The sequence below is a fragment of the Myiozetetes cayanensis genome, unplaced genomic scaffold (genome assembly GCF_022539395.1).
Source record: "Myiozetetes cayanensis isolate MyiCay16 unplaced genomic scaffold, myiCay2020 scf2-11, whole genome shotgun sequence".
NCBI classification, from domain to species: Eukaryota; Metazoa; Chordata; class Aves; order Passeriformes; family Tyrannidae; genus Myiozetetes; species Myiozetetes cayanensis.
The window spans coordinates 51,417,102-51,442,510 of record NW_026087411.1 but is presented as its reverse complement, the minus strand read 5'-3'; the positions used below and the strand labels follow the sequence as shown (position 1 = coordinate 51,442,510).

General features: G+C 40.9%; 2 protein-coding genes across 4 annotated transcripts; both read left to right on the top strand.

The window, feature by feature from the left end:
- The first annotated feature begins 2,080 nt into the window (after positions 1–2,080).
- Positions 2,081–16,257, top strand: MTRF1L (mitochondrial translation release factor 1 like). Of its 2 annotated transcripts, none has more exons than XM_050314885.1 (7): positions 2,081–2,507; positions 5,098–5,177; positions 6,427–6,610; positions 12,602–12,765; positions 13,025–13,142; positions 15,122–15,258; positions 15,879–16,257. In XM_050314885.1, exons 1-7 carry the CDS (start codon positions 2,204–2,206, stop codon positions 16,092–16,094), a joined length of 1,203 nt encoding a protein of 400 aa, XP_050170842.1. In that variant the 5' UTR covers positions 2,081–2,203; the 3' UTR covers positions 16,095–16,257. The 2 variants fall into 2 exon arrangements, with proteins under 2 accessions (XP_050170842.1, XP_050170843.1); XM_050314886.1 differs by lacking the exon at positions 2,081–2,507 and adding an exon at positions 3,204–3,222.
- Positions 16,258–16,259: 2 nt separating this feature from the next.
- On the top strand, positions 16,260–25,169 carry FBXO5 (F-box protein 5). 2 transcript variants are annotated; one of them, XM_050314884.1, is made up of 5 exons: positions 16,260–16,386; positions 20,418–21,154; positions 21,797–21,887; positions 23,019–23,180; positions 24,509–25,169. In XM_050314884.1, the coding sequence occupies exons 2-5, from the start codon at positions 20,433–20,435 to the stop codon at positions 24,758–24,760; spliced, it is 1,227 nt and encodes a 408-aa protein (XP_050170841.1). In that variant the 5' UTR covers positions 16,260–16,386; positions 20,418–20,432; the 3' UTR covers positions 24,761–25,169. The 2 variants fall into 2 exon arrangements, with proteins under 2 accessions (XP_050170841.1, XP_050170840.1); XM_050314883.1 differs by lacking the exon at positions 16,260–16,386 and adding an exon at positions 19,589–19,794.
- Positions 25,170–25,409: the final 240 nt, after the last annotated feature.

Below are 25,409 nucleotides of genomic sequence, written 5' to 3'. Positions count from 1 at the left end.
TTTGGATTGACAGGAAGCTGAACATGAGCCAGCAGTGTGCCCAGGTGGCCAAGAAGGCCAATGGCATCCTGGCCTGCATCAAGAACGGTGTGGTCAGCAGGAGTAGGATTCTTCCCCTGTACTCAGCACCGGTGAGGCCACACCTTGAGTGCTGTGTCCAGTTCTGGGCCCCTCAGTTCAGGAAGGATATTGAGGGGCTGGAGCAGGTCCAGAGAAGAGCAACCAGGCTGGTGAAGGGACTTGAGCACAAGCCCTACAAGGAGAGGCTGAGGGAGCTGGGTTTGTTTAGTCTGGAGAAGAGGAGGCTCAGGGGTGACCTCATCACTCTCTACAACTACCTGAGAGGAAGTTGTAGACAGGTAGGGGTCAGTCTCTTCTTCCAGACAACCAGCAGTAGGACAAGAGAGCATGGTCTTAAACTTGCCAGGGGAGGATTAGGTTGGATATTAGGAAGAAATTCTTTACAGAGAGGGTAAAGGGCATTGGAATTGGCTGCCCAAGGTGGCGGTGGATTCACCATCCCTGAAGGTTTTTAAGATGCGACTGGACGTGACACTTGGTGCCATGGTCTAGTAACCACTGCAGTGTTGGATCAAGGTTGGATTTGATGATATCAGAAGTCTCTTCCAACCCAGTTGATTCTACAATTCTATTCTATGATTCACTGTCACAGAACACCAAAATATTTGGTTTATTGAATGCACAAATTTGGTCATTTTTCCTTTACCCTTCAGAAGGGCTTCAAGAAGCTCCTGGTCAGGCAGTAGTAGGTGCAAGGGAATCTTTCACTGGTGAGATTTCATATGCAATGCTGTTTATCCGCACCAGACTAGTCACACAGTCTGCATTCTCCACAAAGATCTTCAACTGTGATTTTTACTTATAAGCTATTGTTACAGTGTATTTTGCCAATAAAGCTTGTCCAAAATGGTGCAAAAAGGTTTTTATCCAATCATTCATTTAAATGTTTAATATTCTGAATAACAAGTTCTCATGTTGGGTGTACTGCCCTTGTATTTCCATCATGGAAGAAAAACTTCCAAGTTTTCATTTCTGCCTAGCAAAACTACTCAGGTGTACAAGCATTACTCCATTACTCTTGCTTTTGATATTACACGTGAGAATAACAATTTACTATGTATCATATGGAAGTTAGTTATTCCATCAGCGTAATTTAGTTGTAAAGTATGATTACCTAATTCTATTAAGACGTGAACAAGATCAGAAGAAAGTCAAGGACACAACTGTGACTCCTCCAATGATTGTAATATAAAATACAGCCTAATAAAGTTTTATGGATAGTTGCACATTTTTATAATAAAGTATATTCTTCAAACTGTTTCGAGTTTAGCCAAGAATATCTCATTAATGATATCTAAAACAAAGTTACTATGCCAATCTGCATATCAGAAGAAATATAGTCCAGATCATGCCACAGCACCCATTACATCACAGTTATTAAATGATTGCATCCTCATTGCCTTCCCATTTAAAAGTCTGACATAAGAAGTTTGACACTGTGCTCAAATTTCTATTTTGTGAACAGGTTGTATTTTAGTCTCATTGCTATTTTCTGACGCAAAGGCACTTAGAATTGCCTTTTTTTCTTCCCCTAAAAATTCCTCTAACTGCTTAATTCTGCACCTGCTTTCACCGTGGGGGTATCCTTCCGCAAGTGTTTGCATGTCCCTCCTCAGGGTACTTTAAATTCTCAAAACTTCGCCTGAAGGGATGGGAGAAGGTCTGTAAGAGTAACCCGGATATCCAAAGACACAGCTCCAATTTCCCCCTTTCACCTATGCATAGGTTGCATTAAACCGCCGCAGCAGAATGCTCAGCACCGTCGCGGCTCTCGCCCAGGAGCCCTGCTTTTGTCAGGGTGACCAAAAACCCAACCTCGCTGTCCCCTGCGGGGCCCGCAGGGGGCGCTCAGCACCCCCCTCGCCCCGCCCTTACAGCGCTGGCCAATCAGGGCGCTCCCGGCCCAGGGCGGAGCCCCGCGCGCCGCAGGGAGCCGAACGCCTTCGGCCGTTTCCGCCCGCGCACCCCCGGTAATTCCCGACCGCGCCCGAAGCCGTCGCCGAGCCCCTTCGGCAGCTTCCGGAAACCCAGCGGGCGGGCGCCCGAGTACGGTCGGATGTCCCCGGCGCGGCCGTGACGCGCCGGCGGAGGGAGGGCGCCGTCGCTCCCGCCTCAGCGGCACATGCGGCTGTTCTCGCGAGCCCTCCGCGCGGCGCGGGGCTGCTGCGCCGCCGCGCTTCCCCATCGGGGCCTCCGAGCAGCGCCGGCCGCGAGCAGCGCGGCGGGGAGATGCGCGCCCCAGCCGCGCCGCGGGCTGAGCACCCGGCCTGCCCTGGACGAGCTGTTCGCCGCCCCGTCCTTGCGGCGGCTGCTGGAGGCGCGGGCACGGGCCGCGGGCGGGGCGGCGCCGCAGCTGGCGGCGAGCGTGCGACGGCTGCGCGACAAGGAGCGCGAGCTGCGCGACACGCGCGAGCTGGCGCGGCAAGGTGCGTGGTGCGCGGGCCGCGGGGACATTTGCATGCGGGGGCGCGATTGGCGGAGCAGCCCCGAGGGGGCGGAGCCTCGCGGCGGGCGTGGCGGGGCTGTGCGCGCGGGGGTCGCGCCACGCGTGTCCCCTCGGTGGGGTGGGGAGGGGAGGGAGAGAGAGGAGGGGGGATGTGACACCCCCGTCACTGGCGCGGCCGGGGCGGTCCCCTCGGGCCTTCCGGAAGTAGAGAAACCACCCGAGCGGACGAGTGGGGAAAGCACATCCGCCGGCCTAGGAGCTGCTGATACTGGAACGGGGAGCAGCGCGGTGACACCTGTTTCTCATAGAATCACGGAATATTATGAGTTGGAGGGGACCCACTGGGATCGTCGAGTCCAGCTCTTAATACAGGGATCAAACCCACAACCTTGTTGTTACTAGCCCTGTGCTCTAACCACATAAAATAAAGATAATTAATCCGGGATGGAGAACTTCTAAAGATTTTTTTAATCCATTTTTCTCTTGCTGCCGAGACAGCCCAGCCTACCTGCCTGTCTCCATTTGCAGTCACAGACATCAGCATCTGTTTGTGCTGCCTCCACGTGTGATTTGACTTTGTACTGTGCCAGTAGCTGCACACTTTTAGTGCTGCCAAATGACATTTTTTTACCCAGAATCAAACTTCCTTTTGATAGCAGTTAGAAAATCAAAATGCACAAAAGGAGTACTTTAAGGTCAGTAAACATTAATTAGCTTGTGAAATATTCCCTAGATGATTTAATACTTGCTACTAAATACCAATTAATCAAAAGTACTAACTCTAGGTAGCTGTTCTGACTAGTGAAGGTGGCAAACACTGTCCGAAAACAATAGCTCCTGTTTGGTATTTTTACTATCTCTTACACCTCGGTTTGAAAAAGGAGAAATGTTTCCTTTGAACAAACTAATAATTGACCCAAGCTAACTTAATGAAATGGAATGAAAGATTTTTTTTTCTCCTTTCAGAACCTCCTGAAAAAGCCAGTGTTATCAAAGCCAGGCTTAGAATTTCAGCAAAGTGAAGAGATCATAAAGGCCTAGTCAGTAACTCTGAGCACTTCTGCAGTTAATAATTGCAAATATTTGTTTAATTATTTTTAAATTATTTTAAAGCCTGTATTACATCTGCATCTTAAACTACGCAACTACTGTTAATTGGTAGATTATTTCTTAACTGAATAATAATCGTGTTATCAACAGCTTGTTTGACTCTTCACAGATTTTCAGTTCCTTAATTCTTATCCTTCCTTCGGTTGGCCTTAGTAACTAGCCCTTGATCAGTCAGTAGTTATGGTAAAGAAATGTAGATGGAGATAATCAAGTTTACATGTTCGAAGCATTACAGTTAGTCAGATAGTCAGCCATGCGTGCCCTTAGCCAGCTGTAGATAAAGCATGCTTGTTGTTTAAACCAATTTATGCATTATTATCCTTTTAATTTCCTTCTTACAGGAGTGATAGAGGAGTTAATTCACCAATATTAAACCTAAAATATAAAGTAAAAAAATTTCATTTATAGTTGAGCTAGTGACTATTTGCAGTCACAGTGCTGAAAAGGTGTGGCTCTAATGCAAGACTGCTCCTGACCACATTTAAAAGTTTGCTGTAGACAGAAAAAAGTCTAGCCCCAGCTCCCCATTTTTCACTGTATGTACCATTTTCTCCTTTTTTGGGTGATCAGAGGCTGCTTAAAATATTGATTTTTTTTCCCTTTGTTTGAAGTTTGATATTGACCCAAAAAAAAAAAAACAGAAGAAACACTTTAACATATTGAAACTGTAGTACAGAAAAAGAAGTCTTAATTGAAAAGCATTAGTGTTGGCCAATCAAGTGACGCTTCAAAAAAAAGAGTTCTTCCATAATTTTGTTTTTAGATGTTTTAGAAGTTTAGCAGCTGTTCTCGAATAAATTGAGAGATATAAAATACTTGAAATTACTACTGCAGTCTTCAGATTTTTGCATACAATGATAGAGATAATAGTCCTTTTAACAAAGAGTGCCAATTGTGGGGCTGTTTTGCTCTTTGAATCCTTAAAGTTTCTGTCATACTGAAATACAGAAAGTAATTTCTTAGAGTCACAGAATGGCTGAGGTGAGAAGGGACCTTTGGAAATCACTCAGTCTAGCCTTCTGCTCCGCAGGATCACCCACAGCAGGTTGCTCAGGGTTTTGCCCAGTTGAGGTTTGCGTATCTCCAAGGATGGAAACTTAGAACCAGTCTGGGCAACCTATGCCACTGTTTGACCACTGGCACAGCAATTTTTCTTCTTTTTTTGGTTGTGTTGGATTTTGTTTGTTTTGTTCTTTAAAGTTTCAGATTTTTCCCATGTCTTTTACCTGCACAGGATTAGAACACACTTAATATCTACTGTGTATCTTCATTACAGATCATATTATTAATTTGATTTTCTGGCAGGTTTAGCATGTTGGGGATAGGGGCAAGTTGTGTAGTAGGTTGCTCTTGGGTTTGGTTTTTTTTTTTTTTTGTAGAGTAAGTTCTTCATGTGGTTATTTTTCAGAAGGTTTTCTAAGAGTATAAGTCTGAGGATTAACCATACTCAAATATTCCAGATGAGAATCAAGATTTACGGAAGCTTGCAGAAATGGAAATTGCCTCCTGTGAAGAAGAGATAGCTGAACTGAAACAACAGGTGAGATCCCCTTAAAGAGCCTCTATTTCCTTGTCATTCGTAAATTAAAAAGGCCAGATTGTCTTCTCAGGAACATTGGAACTAGGTGATATTTAAGGTCTCTTCCAACCCAAACCGTTCTATGATTCTCATCAGTATGTATATGATAAACTCTTTTCCTCCACTCTTTGCTAGTTATACTCAAATATCTAAGGAAAATGAAAAAAGCAGATGCTACAGGTACAGCCTGTAAGCAAGTGCCTATTTCTACCTGAAAATGTTTTAATCAATGTATCTTTTTAAGTTGCTGCTATAGTTTGTCTTGTCTGGATATACTGTTGCAGATATCCAGCTCTTTATTGCTTTGAAACAAAACTTACATGTTATGAGGCGTACTAGTGGTCTTGGAAAAAATATTTTAATACTATGTAACTACTTTAGTTGCTACCTTAAATAGATTTTACAGAGTATGTATGTTATTTAAAAAAAACCAATACATGAACTTTACAATAAAAATCTGTTTAACTTAATGTTACTTATGAAGTAGAAGCTGGTATGGTTACACTCTTTATTCCTCTGACAACAATACAACAGTCACTTTATGAATATTTTTGTAAATATTTATTATTTTGCCAAAAGAAAAAATTATCTCTAGGAAGAAACATCACCTAATGCTAGTAAAGGAAGATGATTGAAAAGCATTTGCAAATCAGGCAGAGTTTTGATGCAGTATGCAAAATTGTGATACAGTTTTTTACTTCTGGTGTATCTTTCTTCTGTAGATCTGGCTCTTCCATTTTAAATAAATAAATGAATAGTACATTTGAGTTGAAGGACTGTCTTCTGAACATCCATACCTTCTTAGCTCTACAGTTGAGATGGGGTTAAGAGGAAATCTGACGAGAAGGAGATGTTCAGTTGTCTTGCAAGAAGCAGCATGAATCCTGCAATGTCCAAATGTCCTCGCAGTTCTCCTGATGGGGGAAACTTCTGTGAAGTTTTGTGGGTCTTGAGAGAAACCAGTGTAGCTCCTGTAACTGTGAACTGAGACAGGGAGCCTTTCTGCAATGCAACATCACCCCCACTCACCTCTGGCTGGCTGCTGCTTCCTCACTACAGGAGGCATGAGAAGCCCATCCTCAGGGCAGCCCAGGGGTCAGTGCAGAGAACACAGCCTAGATCAGTTACAGACTTGTCGTGGTGTTTTGTATTGTCTCAGTTGCAGATAGTATCAGAGAGGAGTCTTAGCTGGGTGTTTTTGTATTTACAGATAGTGTTGCTTTTGATTCCTTCAGAAGAAACAGATGAGAGTGATCTGGTCATGGAAGTAACTGCTGGAGTTGGAGGGCAGGAAGCCATGCTGTTCACTTCGGAGATATTTGATATGTATCAACGATATGCTGCCTATAAAAAATGGAAATTTGAAGTATTAGAATACTTTCCCAGTGAAATAGGTCAGTAATGAAAATACTGTAACTTCCTAATAGAAGCTGAAACACTCATTCGTATGACACTTTAATTTCCTAACTATAGGAAGCTAATTTGCACTATCTTAATTTTAGAAGTGGAGGATTGTTTTAATGTCTGAGTACAATTTTCCTCAGCTTCTGTATTTGAGAATGAAATTCCATTTCAGAAGTACTATTAAAATACTAAAGTGCTAAAAAGAAAGCTTGTCTTTCAATAGTTTCATTTCTACATTTTGAGAATACTGAAAGACAGGTGCTTGGCAGAAGGAAATTCAGAAAGTGATGAAGATATGTTGGTTTAGCTTTATTTTTTTATTTTTTAGAAATGAAGATTGCATATTCTTTTTATTTGGATACACTCTTCTACTTAATTAATGTTTAAGTGCTTATAGGTCAGTTTGGTGGCAGATTGAAAGTCTGTTTATTATTGTAGATTAGCAGAGAGGAATCAGTTTTATTAAAACGATTCTTAAAGTTTCATATAAAACATCTTGAATTTATTTGAAATAAGATCTGATGTGAAATACAAGGATCTGATGTCAAATACAAACCATTTGGATATTGCTCATCAGTAATAGCTAATGGATGAACAAAGTGGGAGAATTGTTGAGGCTTTGAGAGGAAAGATAAGAGATCTAATTATTTTTTAAAGTCTTCAACTAAAATTTCACAGGTAATCGACTTACAGCTTGATGCCAGTAAAAGATACTCCTCCTTTCTCCCTTTTTCTTATTGCATCTCTGCCTCTCTGAGCAGTCTCACCTATCTTTTTCTATCTGTTTTGATGTCCTTTCACTTAAACTGACAAAGACTTTTCTTTTTATGACTGGGGTATTTTTTTTGCCTTGTCAATGTGGTAAGCCAGTTCTCATGAGCCTGGGAGCTAGCTTAAGGTAAGCAGCAACAGGACTGAATGCACGGAAGTGGAAAAACTGGATCTTCTGCTGATGATGAGCTGTGAATTTGGTTCAGGAACATTGTCTTTGAAGAGATGGATATTGGTAGTTTTACACAACAAACAGAGGCAGTGGCACAATAGTTATTTTTGCTTAATCCAGATAGTCTATAATGTTGTTTCACAAAGATCTTTCTGCCTCTGCACTGTTGCTGACTATTTTGCATTGGCACTTGTGATTGTGCCTCTTTGTAGAGTCTCATCACCAAGTCAATCCACCTGAAAAAGAGCACACACACAAAAAAAACAATTAGTTTTCAGATAATTGGCAGAAGAGGAGAAATGCACACAGGGGTGCTGGAGGCAGAGGTGTGTGGCTGCTGATGGTGGCAGTGAGAAAACCAGGACCCTCTTCCTCAGCAAGAGGTTCAGAAAGCTTAAGCCCACTGTGAAACTGCAATCCAGAACATGGCCAGTCATGGCAGGGCTTTTGTGTTTTGATTGACAGATTGCTAGCCACATTTCTCAGTAGGATAGATTTGTTAAGTCTGTCTGTGTTAACAGATCTACAGCCTTAGTTATCCATGGTGTCATTAGTAAAGCTAGCATGTTTTGCTTATTTGGCTATTGCTGTGGAGGTAATGCATATGTCCTAGTGGGTGTGGATCAGTAGATGGGCACTTGTGCAGCTTACTGCTCCTAGCTCAGATTGGTTGTGAAACTTTATGTCTAGTCATACTTTCATAATTTTTTTTTTGTAAACTTTGAGAAATGAGAAAAGCTAGGATGTTAGGATATTCAATCTCTCAGAAAAACTCTAATATTTTTTCAGTCAACACAATATAATTGCAGAGAGATTTTAGCAAGCCTTGAGAAATGTGAAGCATCTTTTAACACTTCTTCTGTTTACTTACACCATATTTTGGACTCAGTGATATTTTCAAGTATCTTGAACCTTTCTGTTTCAACAGTGTAGAAATTCACAGCAAATAAATATTCACAACTCTCCCAGTTGAGCTTATCGTGTCAGTGAGCTACTTTCCCCTTCTAATAAAGGTCCTTCTGTACCCTTAAGAAGGATCAAAAATTGGGCTCCATGGAAGAAGTGCAGTTGGATGTCACAAACAGACAACTTAAAAATCTAGGTGTAGAATTGTTTTATTGTCTGTATTCACACTTCAAAAAAAGGGAAGCCCTTGTCTATACCTATGTCTTATAGTATGGATTTCACTTACACTTCTGGGTTCTTAAAGTCTTTATTAGAATTGATATTAAAAAATATTGTGTCTGTAAAATGTCCAAATAACTTTCTTTAGGTTCTTAGCAGGTTTCTTATTTCAAGTTGATGAACTTGAATTCAGGTTTTCACAGTATCAGCACCCCCTTTTAGAGTGATTGCTGACAATTCAAATAATACACTTTTTTTCCCAAATTATGACACTTGAATTCAGTATTGTCTATTATCTAGCTTTGTTACTATTAATAAACTTTTGTTTTGTCAAGAGGTCATTTGCCAAGTAAACTGTTTACTCAGTTCAAGTGGAGCTAGGGACAAGAAGCTTCATATTACAGTGCATCTTGTTGCTGAAAGAGCAAAGTCATGTTCATCCCCATTCAGGACCAGGCAAACACTTTGCCAGGAGCTGAGCCAGTTCAGCCTTCAAATCCAACAGGAATCTGTTTACTTGCTTTTTTGAAAGTAAATGGAATAAACATTGTACAGGTTAGATGGTTATAAACAAAAAGAGGGAAAGGTCTGGGTCTTCTTTTTGTCATGTATAATGGGGAGAGGAGTGTTGCCCTTTTCATTGAGGCAAGACTTGGATCAGGTAAACCCCAGCAACCACATACCCTTCACCTTCAGAGCACAGTTTTACAGTCAGCTTAAGCAAGGGCTGTCTCACCTTTTAGCCAGCTGTATGTTTCTTCTCTCAGCTCCAGCAGTTTTGAGGCTCCAGTGCTAATTGGATCAGTCCACTGATTTGGCTTAAAAGCCCTGTTATGGAATAGCTTTAAGTCAGGTCTGACTCAGCTTGCAGTCCTATGACTGGAAGAGAAAGGGAGTTGGGTTTGGCTGCCTTTTTCATGAAAGCTCAGTCCTTGGACAAAGAGCCCATGACCTCATAGGCATTCTCATTAATGCCTTAAATGGGAAATTGAAGTGATATATTAACCTAGTATATATCTACCCATATTTTCTCTTTTAAAGGGCTAGGTTCTTAATGACTATATAGTTATTTTAAAGTCTACTGTTTTGCTGAGAGCTTACTTGTGCACTGAAATTAATGTCTAGGAAAGTAGTATGTAAATTTTGGGAAAAATAAAGACAGCCCTAGCTTTTGTCAGCCTCTTGTGTATTTTCTGGTCTTGCATGACCCCATGCACGACCACAGATGCTAGAAATAAATTGGAAAGTAGGGGCACTATACATGGCACTGCCAATGGAGGGCAAGTTTGACCCTCAGTTTCAAATTATCCCTGCTGTGCTGAGTGGAAATAAGAATGCTGGTGGCACTGGGCTGTTGCATCCCATCCGCGCTTTTTATCAGTTGCGTTAGCAAGAGCAAGGTCCCACGGTTAAAATGTCAAATCCCCTCATTTCTGAGAGCTCCTGAATTTGACTGAAATCTGAATGTGAGCATGTGTGAATGAGGTGAATGCTAAATAAAGCTGCAGTTAAAAATTGGTTTCAGTCAACTCTTAAATTACTTTATTGACCTACTCCAAGGGATGCCACTGTACAAAAATAGCACATTGAAAATTTAGTGCACACGTTAAAGAACAAACCATTGAGTCATTAGTTATCCACTGCCTCTCACCCTGTAGTGGCAGGCAGAGACACAGATGTGGGACTTTGTCTCAATCTGGTTATAAGATGCCCCATTAAAAAATTAATACAAACACCCTTGCTTTGGGCAGATCAGATTTCAGGATAGAGTGAGACATTTTATATGAAAGGGGCAAGCACATAATTAGCAAGAACTAACTATATATGACAGGCCTACAACATGTCTACCAGGGTAAAGGGTTTGTTGAAATTTTATTAGATTTGGCTGCATTTCATATTAAACTCATGTTGGTAATGGTTGATTCAAAGTAGTATGGCCTAAACGCCTGTCATTTGAACCAGTTTCTTGATCATCTTACACTAAGCACTGCAGTGCCGCAGGCACACGGTTACTACTACAAACTAAAACTCTCCTGAACATGTCACAGACAGGCCGCAGCTCAGACAAACTGACTGTACCCATGCTATGAATATTAATGCCAGGAAAAGCAAGAGAGAAAAGACAGAATGTTAGCTTTTTGCAATGAACTGTTTAGCACATAATTAACACTTGTCAGAAGTGCTGTAAACTTGTGGACACACATTATTTTTACTCCTGACATAACCTGCCTTCTTTCTCAAATCTAAGAGGTGTCACGTGATCTTTTTAGTACTTGCTTTCATAAATAAAGGAGTAAGATTTATTACTTAACTACATTCATTATTTTAGGTTTCAAAAAAATCTCTTAAAGAAAAAATCTTGCATTTATTCAAATAGCGTTTGCATAGAAGTAGGAAGATTTCACACTACCTGTTAGAATTAACTTCCTGATCTAAAGATTTTGAAAGATCATGTTTGTTAAACTACATACTCTGTCATCAGTTAACTCCATGCTCTATCGTCAGATTTATCCTGAACATGACAGACTCATCTTACAGAATTGGTAGTAGATAATGGCTATAAATTACGTCACTGAAGCACTAGCTGTGTTGAACAGTGTATTTGAATCAAAGTGGTACAGTTTTATACAAGAAGGAGAAAAATTTTGAAAGTCAGAAGGACAAAAATTTCATGGAATAGAAAGGAAGAAGCAGTTTAGGCTATTTCCAGCAAACATGACTGTAAAAGGAAATATATATTAGTAAAGTGGGGAGGGAATGTTAAATTTCTCTAGAGTAAAAACATTTGTGAACCTTATCTGTGGAGATGAAAGAACTGACCTGTGTTCTGGCTGCTGATTTTTTCCTGCTCTGCAGGGCATTTTCAGATTCTGTATTGTCTTTATTTTCCTTTTTTAAAAAGCTGCTATCTTCTGCCTGTGGTTGAGTTCCTCACTCTGAGAGATAGCCTAAAACAGTATTTCTACGAAGTATGTGCTGCTTCTCAGCTGTGGTTTCATGTTGCAAGACTTAAACAGCAATATTCTTTCAAGGACACCTATCTCTTCTTCAGTCATTCCGTTGGCACATCATCCACTGTCCTGAGAATGGGATTTGGGAATTGAGCTGCATTAGAAACCAAAATGGGTGAAAAATTCTATTCATTTATAGTTCCATCACTTCTCTGATCCTTCAGTTACACTGCACAGTAGCAAACAAGGAAGAGCAAGAATGTCATAAACTAGTAGAACAATAAACTCTTTCTATCATGAAACCATGATTGCATTAGGCTTTACTTCCAAGTTCCAAGCTGTTCAGTGCTTGTAGTACATTGATGTCAAGTTTTGCTGGATACTGGTAAGAGGTGCAGGAGTTGGTCTTCTACTCACTCCAAGGAAGCAAAAGATTAAAATGAAATAAAAAAGTGAATACACATGGGTAGGCTGCATAGAGGAGAATGGATAATAAGAAGAGTATGAATAATACTCATCATTCACTTATTACGAACTGGTTCTTTTTCCCATTGAATGATAGGTTATAAACTAACAATTAAAAAATTGATGTTTCTAAAAGCAGCTTTCATAATTTGATCTTTATGCAAAATTGCTACTGGTGTTAAAGTTCTGTTGTGGTTTATGATTTTGTGTGTGTACATGTATGTACATTGTTCTTAGGCACTCTTTTTATGTATATAAAAAAACTAAATTGAACTCTATAAAAGAATCTGACAGTCCTTTACTTGAGATAGCATGTGAGTATGCACGTGTGGCTTTAAGATTTCTCTTGCAGGTGTAATACTGCCTAAGTGTTTAAATGGTAAATTCATAATTTTAAGAAACAAATGACGATGATGTGTAAAGACACTGTTTGAAGTATAACAGCACAGCACCAGCAGTCCTTATGGATCTACAGTTGTGTTTCTTCTGTATTTAAGGTGGCCTAAGACATGCAGTAGCCAGTATAGCAGGTCTTGAAGCTTACAAATACATGAAGTTTGAAGGAGGAGTGCATCGTGTACAGCGGGTACCAAAGACAGAAAAACAAGGACGCATTCACACCAGCACAATGACTGTTGCAATATTACCCCAACCCACTAAGGTAATATTTATCTTTTATTCCCTCACAAAACCGCACTGAGATCGGCAACAAAGTCTCCTTTAAGGAGCAGCTTGCTGCTTCCTCCTCCGAGTACTTGGATGTGAGCTACCACTCATAAACTTTAAAAAGTTTGATCTTGCATGAATGTACCTTATAGAATAAACTAACTGTACATATTTGATACCTGTATGGAAAGAAACAATATAAACACATTCTTTTTTCATTTTTCTTTTTTCTTTTTTTCTGTATCTCATGACAGATGAGCCTGGAAATTAATCCAAAAGATCTACGGATAGAAACAAAGCGAGCTAGTGGAGCTGGAGGCCAGCATGTCAATACCACAGATAGTGCTGTAAGGATAGTTCATATTCCAACAGGTGCTTCATTTTTTCCTTAGTACAAGATCTACATTGCAAAACTGTTTCAGAATTTCTTTTGAAACAATGGTTATATTTTCAAACCTAGACAACAGCAAAGCAAAGTTTTCATATAGTTTTCATGTCTATTCATAGTACTCTATGAATAGACATGATCATCTAGAATGACATCTATAAATAGACATCATCCTGTCTATGAAAATATAACAGTGGTTATATTTTTCAAACCTGGACAACAGCAGAGCAGAGTTTTCATATGGTTTTCATGTCTATTCATAGTACTTTATGAATAGACATAATCATCTAGAATGACTCTAGGGATAGACATCATCCTGTGCCCACTCCAATTTTTAGTAGTAAGGACTACTGGCTTCAGTAGGTAACCGATCCGTTTGCCACTAAACATGACACTCTACAAGCACCCAGATCAATTTCTGTCAAAAAGTTATATTTAAGCTTTCAAATAATGAAAATGACACTGAAAAATGGAGTAGGTTGAAATCTGATGATCTGCCATTTCTTGCCAAAAGAGAGATTGCTCTATTTCCATATTAAAAATGTTGCTTTTAACTGCAGAGTCTACTCAGGATGCCAGGTTCTATTTGTCTGCTGGCTCCTTTCCTACAGATGACACACATAATTAGGAGGCCCATCCCTCTGGCTCAGGTTAGGAAACATAGGAGGGATGTGGTACACCCTCAAATGCTAACGGATTTTAGCTATCATATATATATATTTTTATTGCCATTCCTAACCCTTTTACTTCCCTTTGGGCAATCCTCAACAGCTGCCTTGACTTTCATGGCATTTTAACTTTTCCTCTTCTCTACCACAAACATTACTCAGGTTTTACAGCCTCAGGGTAATCCAGAGTGTTCTTTATCTTCACGTATCCAGATTTTTGCCACTGATTTCTTTGTATTTGTTTAACACATTGATCCATTCTGCACTTGTTGCATCACCTTAGTAAAGTAGAAGATAAACAGTAGAACAGATAAAATTCTATATACCACTATATCGTGACAAAAGACACTCCAGATTGATAAAGTTTTGGATTGCCTTCATGTTTGGATAAAAACACAACAAACTAAAACCAGAGTTGATCTTAGTTTTTGCTGAATGCAGGTATTAGGGGATGTTATAGAAATCTTAAAGCATATTGCAAATTTTTTTGTGGTTATATATGGCTAATAGGGGGATTTATATCTCACCTTGTCTCTTAACTTCTTCCTGTTCCACCATTCTCTTCATTTCTCTGATCTCTCTTCCCTTACAATTATACTGTTACTTCTATTTCTCTCCTCCTAAATCTTGTTCAAATCTTCACTGCAATCCAAAAGGTGGTTTATAAATAAGTCTTTCATAAAGTAATACTATGTAGTCTTATAAAACATACTTTAATATTACCAGAGTTACTTAAAATAGACCCAAATAACAATTTAGCTTGTGCTGTCTTCTTCCTATATTTCTTCTCCCTAACCCTTTCTTGGGCTGTTCATTTCTTGTCTTGAATTATATGTTTTGGGATGAGAAAACACACTTCTTGTTGTTCATAAAATAGTGCCCACTTTTTTAATATTCTGATCATATTCTATATGCTCGCTATCTCATGTATTTTACTGCTCCTTAAACCTTACATTTCCTGGAACTGTGGCCAAAAATTACAAGTATGCAAGGTGTCTTCTGTAAGTCAGATCATATCACGTATCTTTTATTTTATTATCCACCTGTTGTCCAACATGCAGAATTAAATTTCTTGTCATATGGCTTAAAACACCTGTACAACTCAGCCCGCACTTCTCTCCCAAAATGTATTATTAGACATTAATTAGTAAGTCTGGACTTCTACATTCCCAGTCCAAAATACATATGGAAGAAAGAAAGGGTTTATTGTAACGTAATAAAAATCTTCTAGAAATTGCAAAACTATTTTAATAAGTGTTACTCTTATGTTCCAAATGTCATGATATTTTTGACAGGGATCGTGTCTGAATGTCAGCAAGAAAGATCTCAAATTAGAAACAAAGAGAAAGCTATGCAAATGCTATCTGCTAAACTATACAGTGCCAAACTAGAAGAAGAAACTAAAAAGAGAAACAGTGTTCGAAAGATTCAGGTAAGTTTTGTTTAGTAACAATATAATTCTGTACAAGCATATGTTCTTAGCATAACCTCTGTGTTGAACTGCAAGTAGTAAACGACAATATAGAGGAACAGGAACCCAGGAAGGACTTATATGAGTTAAAAAAAAAAATTATAGAATCATAGAATGGTTTGTCTTGGAAGGGATTTTAAAGTTCATCTAGCTCCAGCCCTCCTGCGATGGACAGAGACACCTTCCACTAGACCTCCCTGAAAAACAAAACGTTGCAGAGTCCACAACTTCTCTTGACAATAAAATTATATTTTACTTCAGCAATAGAGGTTGTATATTAACCAGACTTAATATTTCACTAGTACGTAAATTCTAGAGATCCAGTGAAACAAACTGCATGTTTGATTGCAGCATGCAATCAAGAAGAACCAGAATAGTATTAGAAAAAGATGAAGTAAAATTGTTCTTCTATATGTTTGAAAACAATTACTGCAACCACTGAAGTGATCTGAGTCTTATGTAACTATAACAAATTTTAGATAATCATGGGAGGGAAAGAAACCTTTCAGTTTAGATGCTTAATCAATATTTCATAATTTTTATAGAAAGATGATGATAAACTGATTCTTCTTGTTCCATAGATTGGAACTAAAGGAAGATCAGAGAAGATCAGAACATACAACTTTCCACAGGACCGGATTACAGACCACAGAATAAGCAGATCAGTGCATCATGTTGAGTCTTTCATGTTAGGGGAAGAAATGCTAGATGAAATGATACAAACTCTGAGAGAATATGCTGATTTTGAATCTTTAATGGAAATTATTTCAGAAAATGAAAAAAATAATTCCTCCTGAACATTGCTGTTTCTCAGCCCATTAGAACAGATGTTGTTAAGGTCTGTAAAGAAGCTCCTTGGAGTACTACCCAGAAAATGGAACTGCTTTTCAGATCATGAAAAACACCACAACTTGTTTCCTCATGACTAATAAACAGTTTTCTTACTAGCTGTGTAAAAGACTTTATTATCTTCATGTGAGACATTATTGCTGCAGCAGTCCGTTTTAAAAGTAAATTTGACTGCGCCAGAAGGAACTGCAATTTTTAATTTTCTCCACTGAGAAGATACTGATACACCACTCTTACAAGGTATGCACGCATTAAAAAATGAGATATTTGTAGTTCCAGTTTTCATTTAAATAGCTTAAATGTCACTACAGTGTCAAACAGCTTACGTGAGAGAACAAAAAAAAACTTAATTTCTTTGAGTGATTCTACCTATCTACATATCTGTTAATCACTTAAAATGTCATGAAAGGAAGTCTAAGTGCATTCCATCATGTTTTCATGTCCTTCAGAACAAAAGTCTAGGAATATCCCTTTTTCAAAAAAAAAAAAAAAGGCTGTGGAAGCCAAGTGACAAATCATATGAGTTGGTTTTTGAAAGAATGTTACTATTCTTGAGTCCAAAGTGAATTGTTACAGTATTGTTTGGCTGATACTTAGTCTACACTTTGCTTCCCTTCAGTTTCTCCTTTATGCTTTTAATTGACCCTCCAAGTTACTGATTTTCTAAAAATTACATGGTGTGACAGGCATCTTAGTGTTTGTGTATCAATCTAACAGCATTGTAAGGCATTCCATACCGTTATCAGCTTTGTTTTTTAGTAAACACTGCGTGGTAACTATGATTAAGTTCCAAATCTTTTAAAGGCACATACATTAACTTTAGATGTAGGAATATCTATATGCATAAGGTGAGGCATATATATATCCTGTTGGTAAGCACGAGACCTGGGTCTACATTTACTAGTAGTTTTACGACTTCCAACTGGCACATAAAAACGTGAAAAAACATTGACTCATTAGATACCGATTGGTACAGAAACTAGGACTGAAGTCTTTATTCCTACCAGATCAGTACTGCAAATGGAAGACTACAGAGCTCTTGTGAGAGTCTTACTGATGTAACTTAAAGCCAGGCTCTCTTACATACATCGATGGAGTTTGCAATTCTTTCTAACTTCAGCTCTGTATTCATCCAAACAAATAAGAGCCATTAACTGGGTCTGAGCACTGGATTACTGCATGAGAAATTTAGATAAACTTGGAGCCCATCTGTCTAAATCCTGCCTGTCTCACAGCCTCCCTGTTCTCATCTGGCTCTTAAACAGACACTGGAGGTGGTGTTGCCTTGCAAGTGACCAGCCTCTGACCAGTGTGAGAAAAAACAGACACGATGTGGTTCTAGCAGGAAGCTGACAGAGGTATCCTAAAACTGGCATCTGACAGGACTTCACTGTCCTCCTTGGCTCATCATGGCAAGCCTTACTCTATATTAATTCTAACGCAAGAGGTGTTGTCTCTGAAAATGCAACTTCCCCAAGCTGTGAGCATATTGCATTTCCAACAGCAGCAGTAGAGATCCTTGCACTGGTGTCCAGTCAGCCTAGCTTCCAGTGGTGCTCTTCCTCACTCTGCAATAGCTAGTAGCATGACCAATGTAAAATAAATATAATTCTTTTATGGGAAGGAGCCCAGATGCAAGATCCACCACCAGACTTAAATCACAGAACCACAGAATGGTTAAGGTTGGAAGGAGCCACAGTGGGTCATCTGATCCAGCCTCCCTGCTCAGGCAGGGTCATCCTAGAGCACGTGGCACAGGATTGCGTCCAGAGGTTCTTGAATATCTCCAGTGAGGGAGAGAATCGTTCCCCGGCATAGGAGCTTTGCACACGGGGAGCGTGTCAGGATGATGGGAGGATCCCAGGCTCGTCCATTTAAAAAAACAAGCGCAGATGTAGCTGGGCACCAGGCTGAACTTAGACGCGTGTCACTCCCAGGCAGGGAAGGCGGCAGTTCCTTGGGGAGAGCACCGCGAGGCCGTGCGGGTGCCGGAGGGCGGGAGGAAGGGGCGGGCGGGACCCACGGCCGGGCGGGACCCACAGCCGGGCGGGACCCACGGCCGGGCGGGACCCACGGCCGGGCGGGACCCACGGCCGGGCGGGAGCCGCCGCCGCGCGGGAGCCGCAGCCACGCCGCCCGCCTCCCTCGGAGCCGCCAGCGAGGGAAAGCGCCGGGCCGGGCCGGCGCCGCCCCCCGCACCCCGCATTGGCCCCCGCTTTCTGTCGGTCTCCGATTGGCCGCGTGCAGCCCGCGGGCGCGGCGCGATTGGCCGGCGCCGTTTTGGATACCAAATTCAAAGTTTTTAAAAAGCGCCCGGCGAGCGCGGACCACGCACTGCCCGCCGGCGCCGCAGCAGGGGTGAGCGCCGCGCCGGGGTGAGCCATCCGTCCTCCAGGCGGTCCGCGGCGGTGGGGCTCCGCGCTCAGGGTTCTGCGCTCAGGGCTCCGCGGTAGGACCGGCTCGGGCCACTGGGGCTCCGCCGTCAGGGCTCCGTGACCGGGGTGGTAGGGGTTGCGGGCGTACTCAGCGACGGGACTGGGAGTGCTGGCGGCGCTGCGCGGGGCGTGAGATGGGCTGCGGATCCCCGGCGGCCGTCCAGTCCGGCTGCCCTCCGCAGCCTAGCCTCGCAGCTATCCCGCCGGCGGGACGGGATGGGATGGGATGGGACGGGACGGGACGGGACGGGACGGCGGCACATGGGCAGCCACGGAGCTCCCCGATCCCGCCAACGAGCCGCGTGTGGGGTGCTCTGGGCTGCTCGCCGCACCGGCTGGGCCGGGCCCGGGTCCGAGCCGGGGTGGGGTGGGGAGCGCAGGTCGGCTCCCGCCGGCGGGCAGCGCGGGAGGGGACGCGCCGCGCTGTCTCCCGCCCGCCGGGCCACGCCGCCCGAGGGGGCATCCCGCCGGCGCGCTCCTGCTCGGCCCGCCACCAGTATTTTGGGAGGAATCCTCTAGTGCTGGGGAAAGGGGAGACTCCCGAAGGCGCAGGGTGAGGGTCCCGGCGCCGTGGGGCACGGTACAGCCGGGACCCACTCTACCTGCCGCCGACCCGGGCCATCTTGAGCGCTGGGCGGGAGAAGCCTGACAGCGCCGCGGGGGCCCGCGACTGAGCCCTTTCCTCCGGAGGGTCGGGGCCGGCCTTGATGGGGGGACATTTTCCAATTCATTAGGATTTCAGCCCAAAACCTCCTCTCCTCTCTCGTAAGGAAGGGGGGAAGGGAAGGAGAAAGCTTACCGAGGGCTTGCATCTCTCAACCTAACTCACACAATTCAAAGCCATAAGCGTATTTGCTCCTTTCTTCCACTAAACGTAGGTACAAAGAAGGGACTTTTTATCTGAATCGTTCATGAAACATTTTTCCAATGCTTCTTTTCAAAACTGCTGGAAGTGCTTAAATCCTTTAAAATTCTTGCTCAGATGGGGGAGTTTATATTTCCTACGGATTACAAAGCATGTTGAAAATTATTTTCCCTTTAGATTTAACAGGGCAGCGATGGCTTCCTTCTCCCCTTCAGCCCTCGCCCATCCCCCCGCAATTGTTAATATAGATAGCACCGCATTTCGGGCGGGAGAGGAAAGAAACAGGACAAGGAAAGCTCAGTTTCCCTATGATAGCTATCGACCTCTCACCCTCTTAAAATCATGCTTGTAAGTAACCTTTCTTTCGCTCCGGCCATTGTTTAAAGGGTGACTGCTTTTCTTTGTAATTTATACATCCATGTGAGCACTTAAGTTTTTCGTGTGCCATCCAGCCTCTTCCCGTTTTAAAAATGCCAGATACCTGGCTGCAGGCAATGCAGCAGCATTGCCTCTGGTCTTGGATGCAAACTTTAGGCTTCTCTGGTCCGGATATACTGCTGCGCAGCACTGCTGTCACTCGTGGACCCACTGCCACTGGTGTCCCTTGCAGGGACTGCAAGTGTCCTGGCTATGTCGCTGCATTTAGGGTAGGAAGTGGAGGCATTGGTGTGTCTAAAAGTAAACTGTTCTGGTGGTATGGTGACAAAGTAAATCAGCCAGTCAGTTTCCTAGCCCTAGTTATATGCAGCATAGAACTCTAGTTTTGAGAAGAACTTACATAGATTGAATTAGTGACTCTTCAAATCTATAGTCCCACTAATTGTATTTGTATTTCAGACACTGGAGGGTGAGTTAGATAAGAGTTTACAACTCATAATGCAGAAGAAAGGCATGGTCAATTCTTTATAAGAAGAATAATTTGTGATGTAGTTTACACTGTGTTGTAATACTGTCCTTGTTGTTTCTTGCAGGATACAAAGAACAAAATGAAATCGAACCTTAACCGCTCTTGCAAAATGAAGCGTGATTTTGATTGTGCATCTCTTCGTGCTGCGTTTGCACCACTGAAATCTGCTGTGGAGAAAACAAGACTGGAAAAATCCTGCCCCTTGAATTACAAGGAAGGCTTTTGTAAAAGCTGTGCAGAAGAGCATCAGAAAATACTCCCTAGGGACTCATATCATGCAGCCGCCAGAAATCTAGAACTTGAAAATGGAGAAAGACCGATACATAACAAAGAAAACAAACAAGTAAGCCAGAGACTTGATGAAGTTATCTATGAAATGGAGGCACTGGAAAACAGTAAACTTAATGAGGACAGTGGTTATTCCTCTATGTTAAGTACTCAGTTTGCTGATGCAATAGAACATGAGGATAGTATACCTTTGGCTGGGAATCTCTGTGGTACACCAAAACATTGTCTCATGAAGAACCAAAACCAAGAAGAGTTTTCAAAGAAGACTTTATTGCCAGTAAGCCATTATGAAGAAATGATTTGCTCAACTTTGAAAAAAAATGGTAAAAGAAATCTCAAGTCTTGGGCTGCTATAGACAAAATTGTTTTTAGGGGAAAAGTTGAACTTTGTAACTTAATCGGAAAGAAAATGGGGCTAGATAGAATAGACATTCTTGCCGAGCTCTTCCAAAAGAACCTGAAGCATATATTAGCAAATATTTTAAGGCATCTCAGCGAGGTGGATTTAATAAAGTAAGTATATTGATCTCATTGTATTTCATTGGGAAATGAAACAGCCTAGCCAGATGGCTTAATGTTTTAGATATGGGGCTTGTAACATTTACTGAATGTTTAGTACTATGTGTTAGTATGTTAAAACATGAACTGACAATGTAAGCCATGATATTTACGGAGAATATCTTTTCCCAAGAAGGCAATTAAAGACTACAACTGTGAATATGTTCTATCTTTACATGAAAGAAAAAGATTACATAAAATATTGTTATATTATTAATCATTACATTAATTATTGGAGCCCCTGGTGGTCTAGTGGTGAAGGCGCCGCGCTATCACTGCGGAGACCCGGGTTCGATTCCCGGTCAGGGCCACTCCCGGGCAGGTGGGGCTCGTTAGCCCTTAAAGGCAACCCACCTACGTCCTAAGGACCTCGCTGCCACCGTCCAAGCTCGCTTGGCCCCGGCAGATGAACCTTAGGATTAAAGGGTGGGCTCAGTTCCGCGCACACTGTGTCTCACCTAAAAAATCCAATGCGCAGGCTGGAAGGTGAAAAGACCTTCCCCGGATCTTCGCTCGTGAAGACTGGCCATTATTACATTAATTATTAAATAAGTCCTTTCTTTGGAGGCAACTGATATGTCTGTATTGTCGTTGCAGTTTTGCCAAAGTCAGCACAACATGGCGGAAGATTCTACAAGAAGATAAATGGATTTTCCAAATGTACAGTAAAGCTGTGAAAAACCTCTCTGTAAGTTGCTGCACCTGTTAGATAATTTGTACTTGAACCATCAGTGTCTTTCTGCTATTTCAAGACGTAGCCTTAAGAGATCACAGAAGAGTTTCTTAGGTTGAAAACTATCACTGGAGTGTCTGAGTTTGTCCTGTCAGGATGCCCTGTCTCAAGTGTTGCTAGTCACAATAGTGCCTTTGGGGACCCCAAGGAAGGTTGACTGAGAAGGTGACCCTGAGAAGGGCAGGAAGGAGAGAGTCACTTCCAGCATAGCCCTAGAGACTCAGTAGAGGCTTGCTTGCTTCATCACCCCCATTGATCCAGAAGGGGAAGAGACAGAGATAAACCACATAGCTGGCTGTACGACTCAGGGTCTCTGTACTTTCTAGCAGCAGTCTCTGAATTCCAATATGGTGGCTACATGAAACTAAAAAGTATTTCATACTGCGAGCTATTCCTAATGCCTCTCTGTCCTATGAAATAACACATACTGGATCTAACCACACTGATACTGTACTTTATCAAGTCATGATTCTTAAAACTATGAGTGTCTTTCTTGGGAGATGAAGAGACAATGACGCAAGACTTAGGATCTGTCACAGGATGAGGTAGTCAACCAGTTTGAGTTTTTATGTAGTATTTTACAGTGCTAGCCGGTTGCGGTGAAACACTTGGACACCACTGAACATTCAACCCATAGAATTAGATTTCCTCCCTGCCATTGTATGCTTTATTTGTTTAACCTGAACTGGAAACCTGGAAAATTTGTGGGAGAGGTTTACTTTTCACAGTGAAAGCTTCAAGCATTCCAATTCACCATAAATAATTATAAATACTACCTTGTGCTATAAAACATTGTGATGAGTAGGTTACATACTCTACCTAAATAATTACTGTGTTAATGTGTAAGTAGGATGACATAACAGATTGTTGTTTTGATGGTCTGAACTAGAGAGCTGTTCTATGCATTTGTAACAGAAGCGACTGAGAAAGTTGAGGTAAAATCAGTAACATACTCCTTGGTATGATGCTTTATTAATGGGAAACCAGGAGGAAGGATCAAAAACTAGTTGTTGACTTCTGTTAAACAAAAAACCAGTATCAGGTGAATCTCTTTTCAAATTTAAATCTTGTTTTTCTTTTCATCAGAATGGCATGAAGGCACCAGAGCATGCTGCAACAAGGGAGTACGTTGTCTACAGAGTGTCTTTAGCTTCCATTCAGAAAGCAACTCCACCAAAAATCTTGAACAAAAAAAACACCAGATCCAAAGCATCTAAGAATCCCAGCAGGCTCGTGGAGTTTTCTGAGGTAACTGGTGATTTCCATTCATCTTTAGTTTCTCACATGTTGTCTGGCACACAATCAGCTTGGAAAGCATATTTCTGAAAGTAGTATCTTATAGTGCTTATAGTTCTTATTAGTATGGCTGCCAGTTTTTTGCTTAGTATGCCTATTTTAAATCCCACAAAACTGGTCAATTTTGCTTCAGAACTGATGGACAATTTAAAGGAAAAAAAAGGCGGGAACAAAGACTAAATAGTTCCTATTTTTTAAATAAATAAGCAATGCATACTTTTTCTGTTCATTCTTTGTTAGTTTTTTTTCCCAGCTAATTATCTGGCATTCAAATGACTATTTTAGCTACAAATTTATAGTTGTCAACAACAGCCTGTTTCCCTTCACCTTGTTTTTTTTCTTAAACTGTCTTTTTTTTCCACATATAGGTGCAGGTCTATGTTGCAAGACTTTATAAGACTCTAAAAATGTTTATTGAAAGTTGTTGTTTATTAAGAAGCAATAGATTTTCCTAACTAGAAAAAGGTTTTATGCTCAAGCTCAAAAGTCTTATTCTGCAAATTGGTGCAATAAGAGAAGATATAATGGCATTGGAAAATATGATCCAATTGCTCTACTATACAGCAATTATATATTATATATATATATATAGGGCTTTGTAGCATTAAGAATGTGAAAATACACTGTTAGTGGCCATCTAAAATTGTGTTCCTAAAAGACATATATGTCTATACACAACACATTCAGATTATATAAACATTCTGCTTTTAACAGTTAAATGATATAAGGTGTTATGCAGGTCTGTAATTTTGTAATGCTGAATCATTTTGAAAGCAGATGTTTTTGTGTCAAAAATTAATTAATTGGAAAGAAAAAGGAATTGCTTCCATTTTGTGTCTCAAGCTAAGTGCTCCACAGCTGAGATTTCTGAATACATTTCTCAGTTTTCAAAAATGTCAATGATTTAAACAGGATTCAATTAATTTTTTTTTTTAAATTAAAGTTAACTAAATCACCATCTTTGGATGGGGTTTGGAAAATTCAGGACGGCTGTTTTTCTTACTGCCTTTGATTTAGCCTGCCCTTCAAATTTTAAATTTAAAGAATATGAAATTGGCTACCTCTACTCCAGTAGAAAGTATATTAGAAAACTATATAGAAAGTTATACTCTGATTATTACTGTTCAGTTTCCATCAGAATTTGATATAAGAATTATGCTAATTTTTTAATTTATCTTTCTAGAGTAAGAGAAGTTATCTGTTTTGTGGCACCTAGATAACATCAGGAAATGCTGAGAGAATTTAATTACCCTCTGCTCATGATTTTCTTTTTCCAACAGGCTGCCAAGACCTTGAAAAACACTGAAAGCTTTAAAGCCTGCCATCGCTGTGGCTCACCTGCAAAGTATGACTCCTATCTTCAAAGAGCAACATGCAACCGTGAAAGTTGTGGCTTTGACTTTTGCACAAAGTGCATGTGTAGCTACCACAGCTCCAGTGACTGTATGAGCAGCAAACCCGTGAAACCCACCTCTACGCCAGGGCCACTTCCTGGGACTAAGAAAAGCAAACAGAATCTAAAGAGATTGTGATCCATCCCTCCCAATACAAATTGTCAGTTGTGCCATACATTTTTTTTTTGTTCATCCACAAAGAAAATGTTTTCTGCTATTCTATATTTATAAAGAAATTAATTCTATTACTCCTCTATACTCTTTAATAGTCTTGTTCAGAAGTCTTTTAAAAGCATTTCTAGTGCTGTCAAGTGAGGTGAGTGAAGCCCTTTTTAACTTCAAATGATGGGGGAGTCTAGATTTTATGATTTTTCAAAGCTTTGGCTTTGATTTTTTAAATGCAGACATTCATAATACCATTTTCTCTGATGGTTTCTCTTATGTGAATCTTTAATTGCTCTTCCTTCATTTCTTCATTCAGAAAGCTCAGGTTTTCCTTGAACAGAGGTGATACATTTTCCAACTTTAAAAAAAACCAGTACTGTATGTTGACTATACTGCTAAAAAATATTTGTTCTCTTTTTTTGAAGTTATAATATTAATTAATTTTAATATTTGTATATATTTGTAAATACTATTCATGTTTGTCTTGTAAATGTGAAAATAAATTGCTGATCTCAACAACTTTGTTGGCAAATCTGAACTTCCTATTTATCATCCTAGAAGATTACTTCTCATTCTCTATTCTCAAGTTTCTAGTATGTACTTCTTAAAAACATTATTTTAA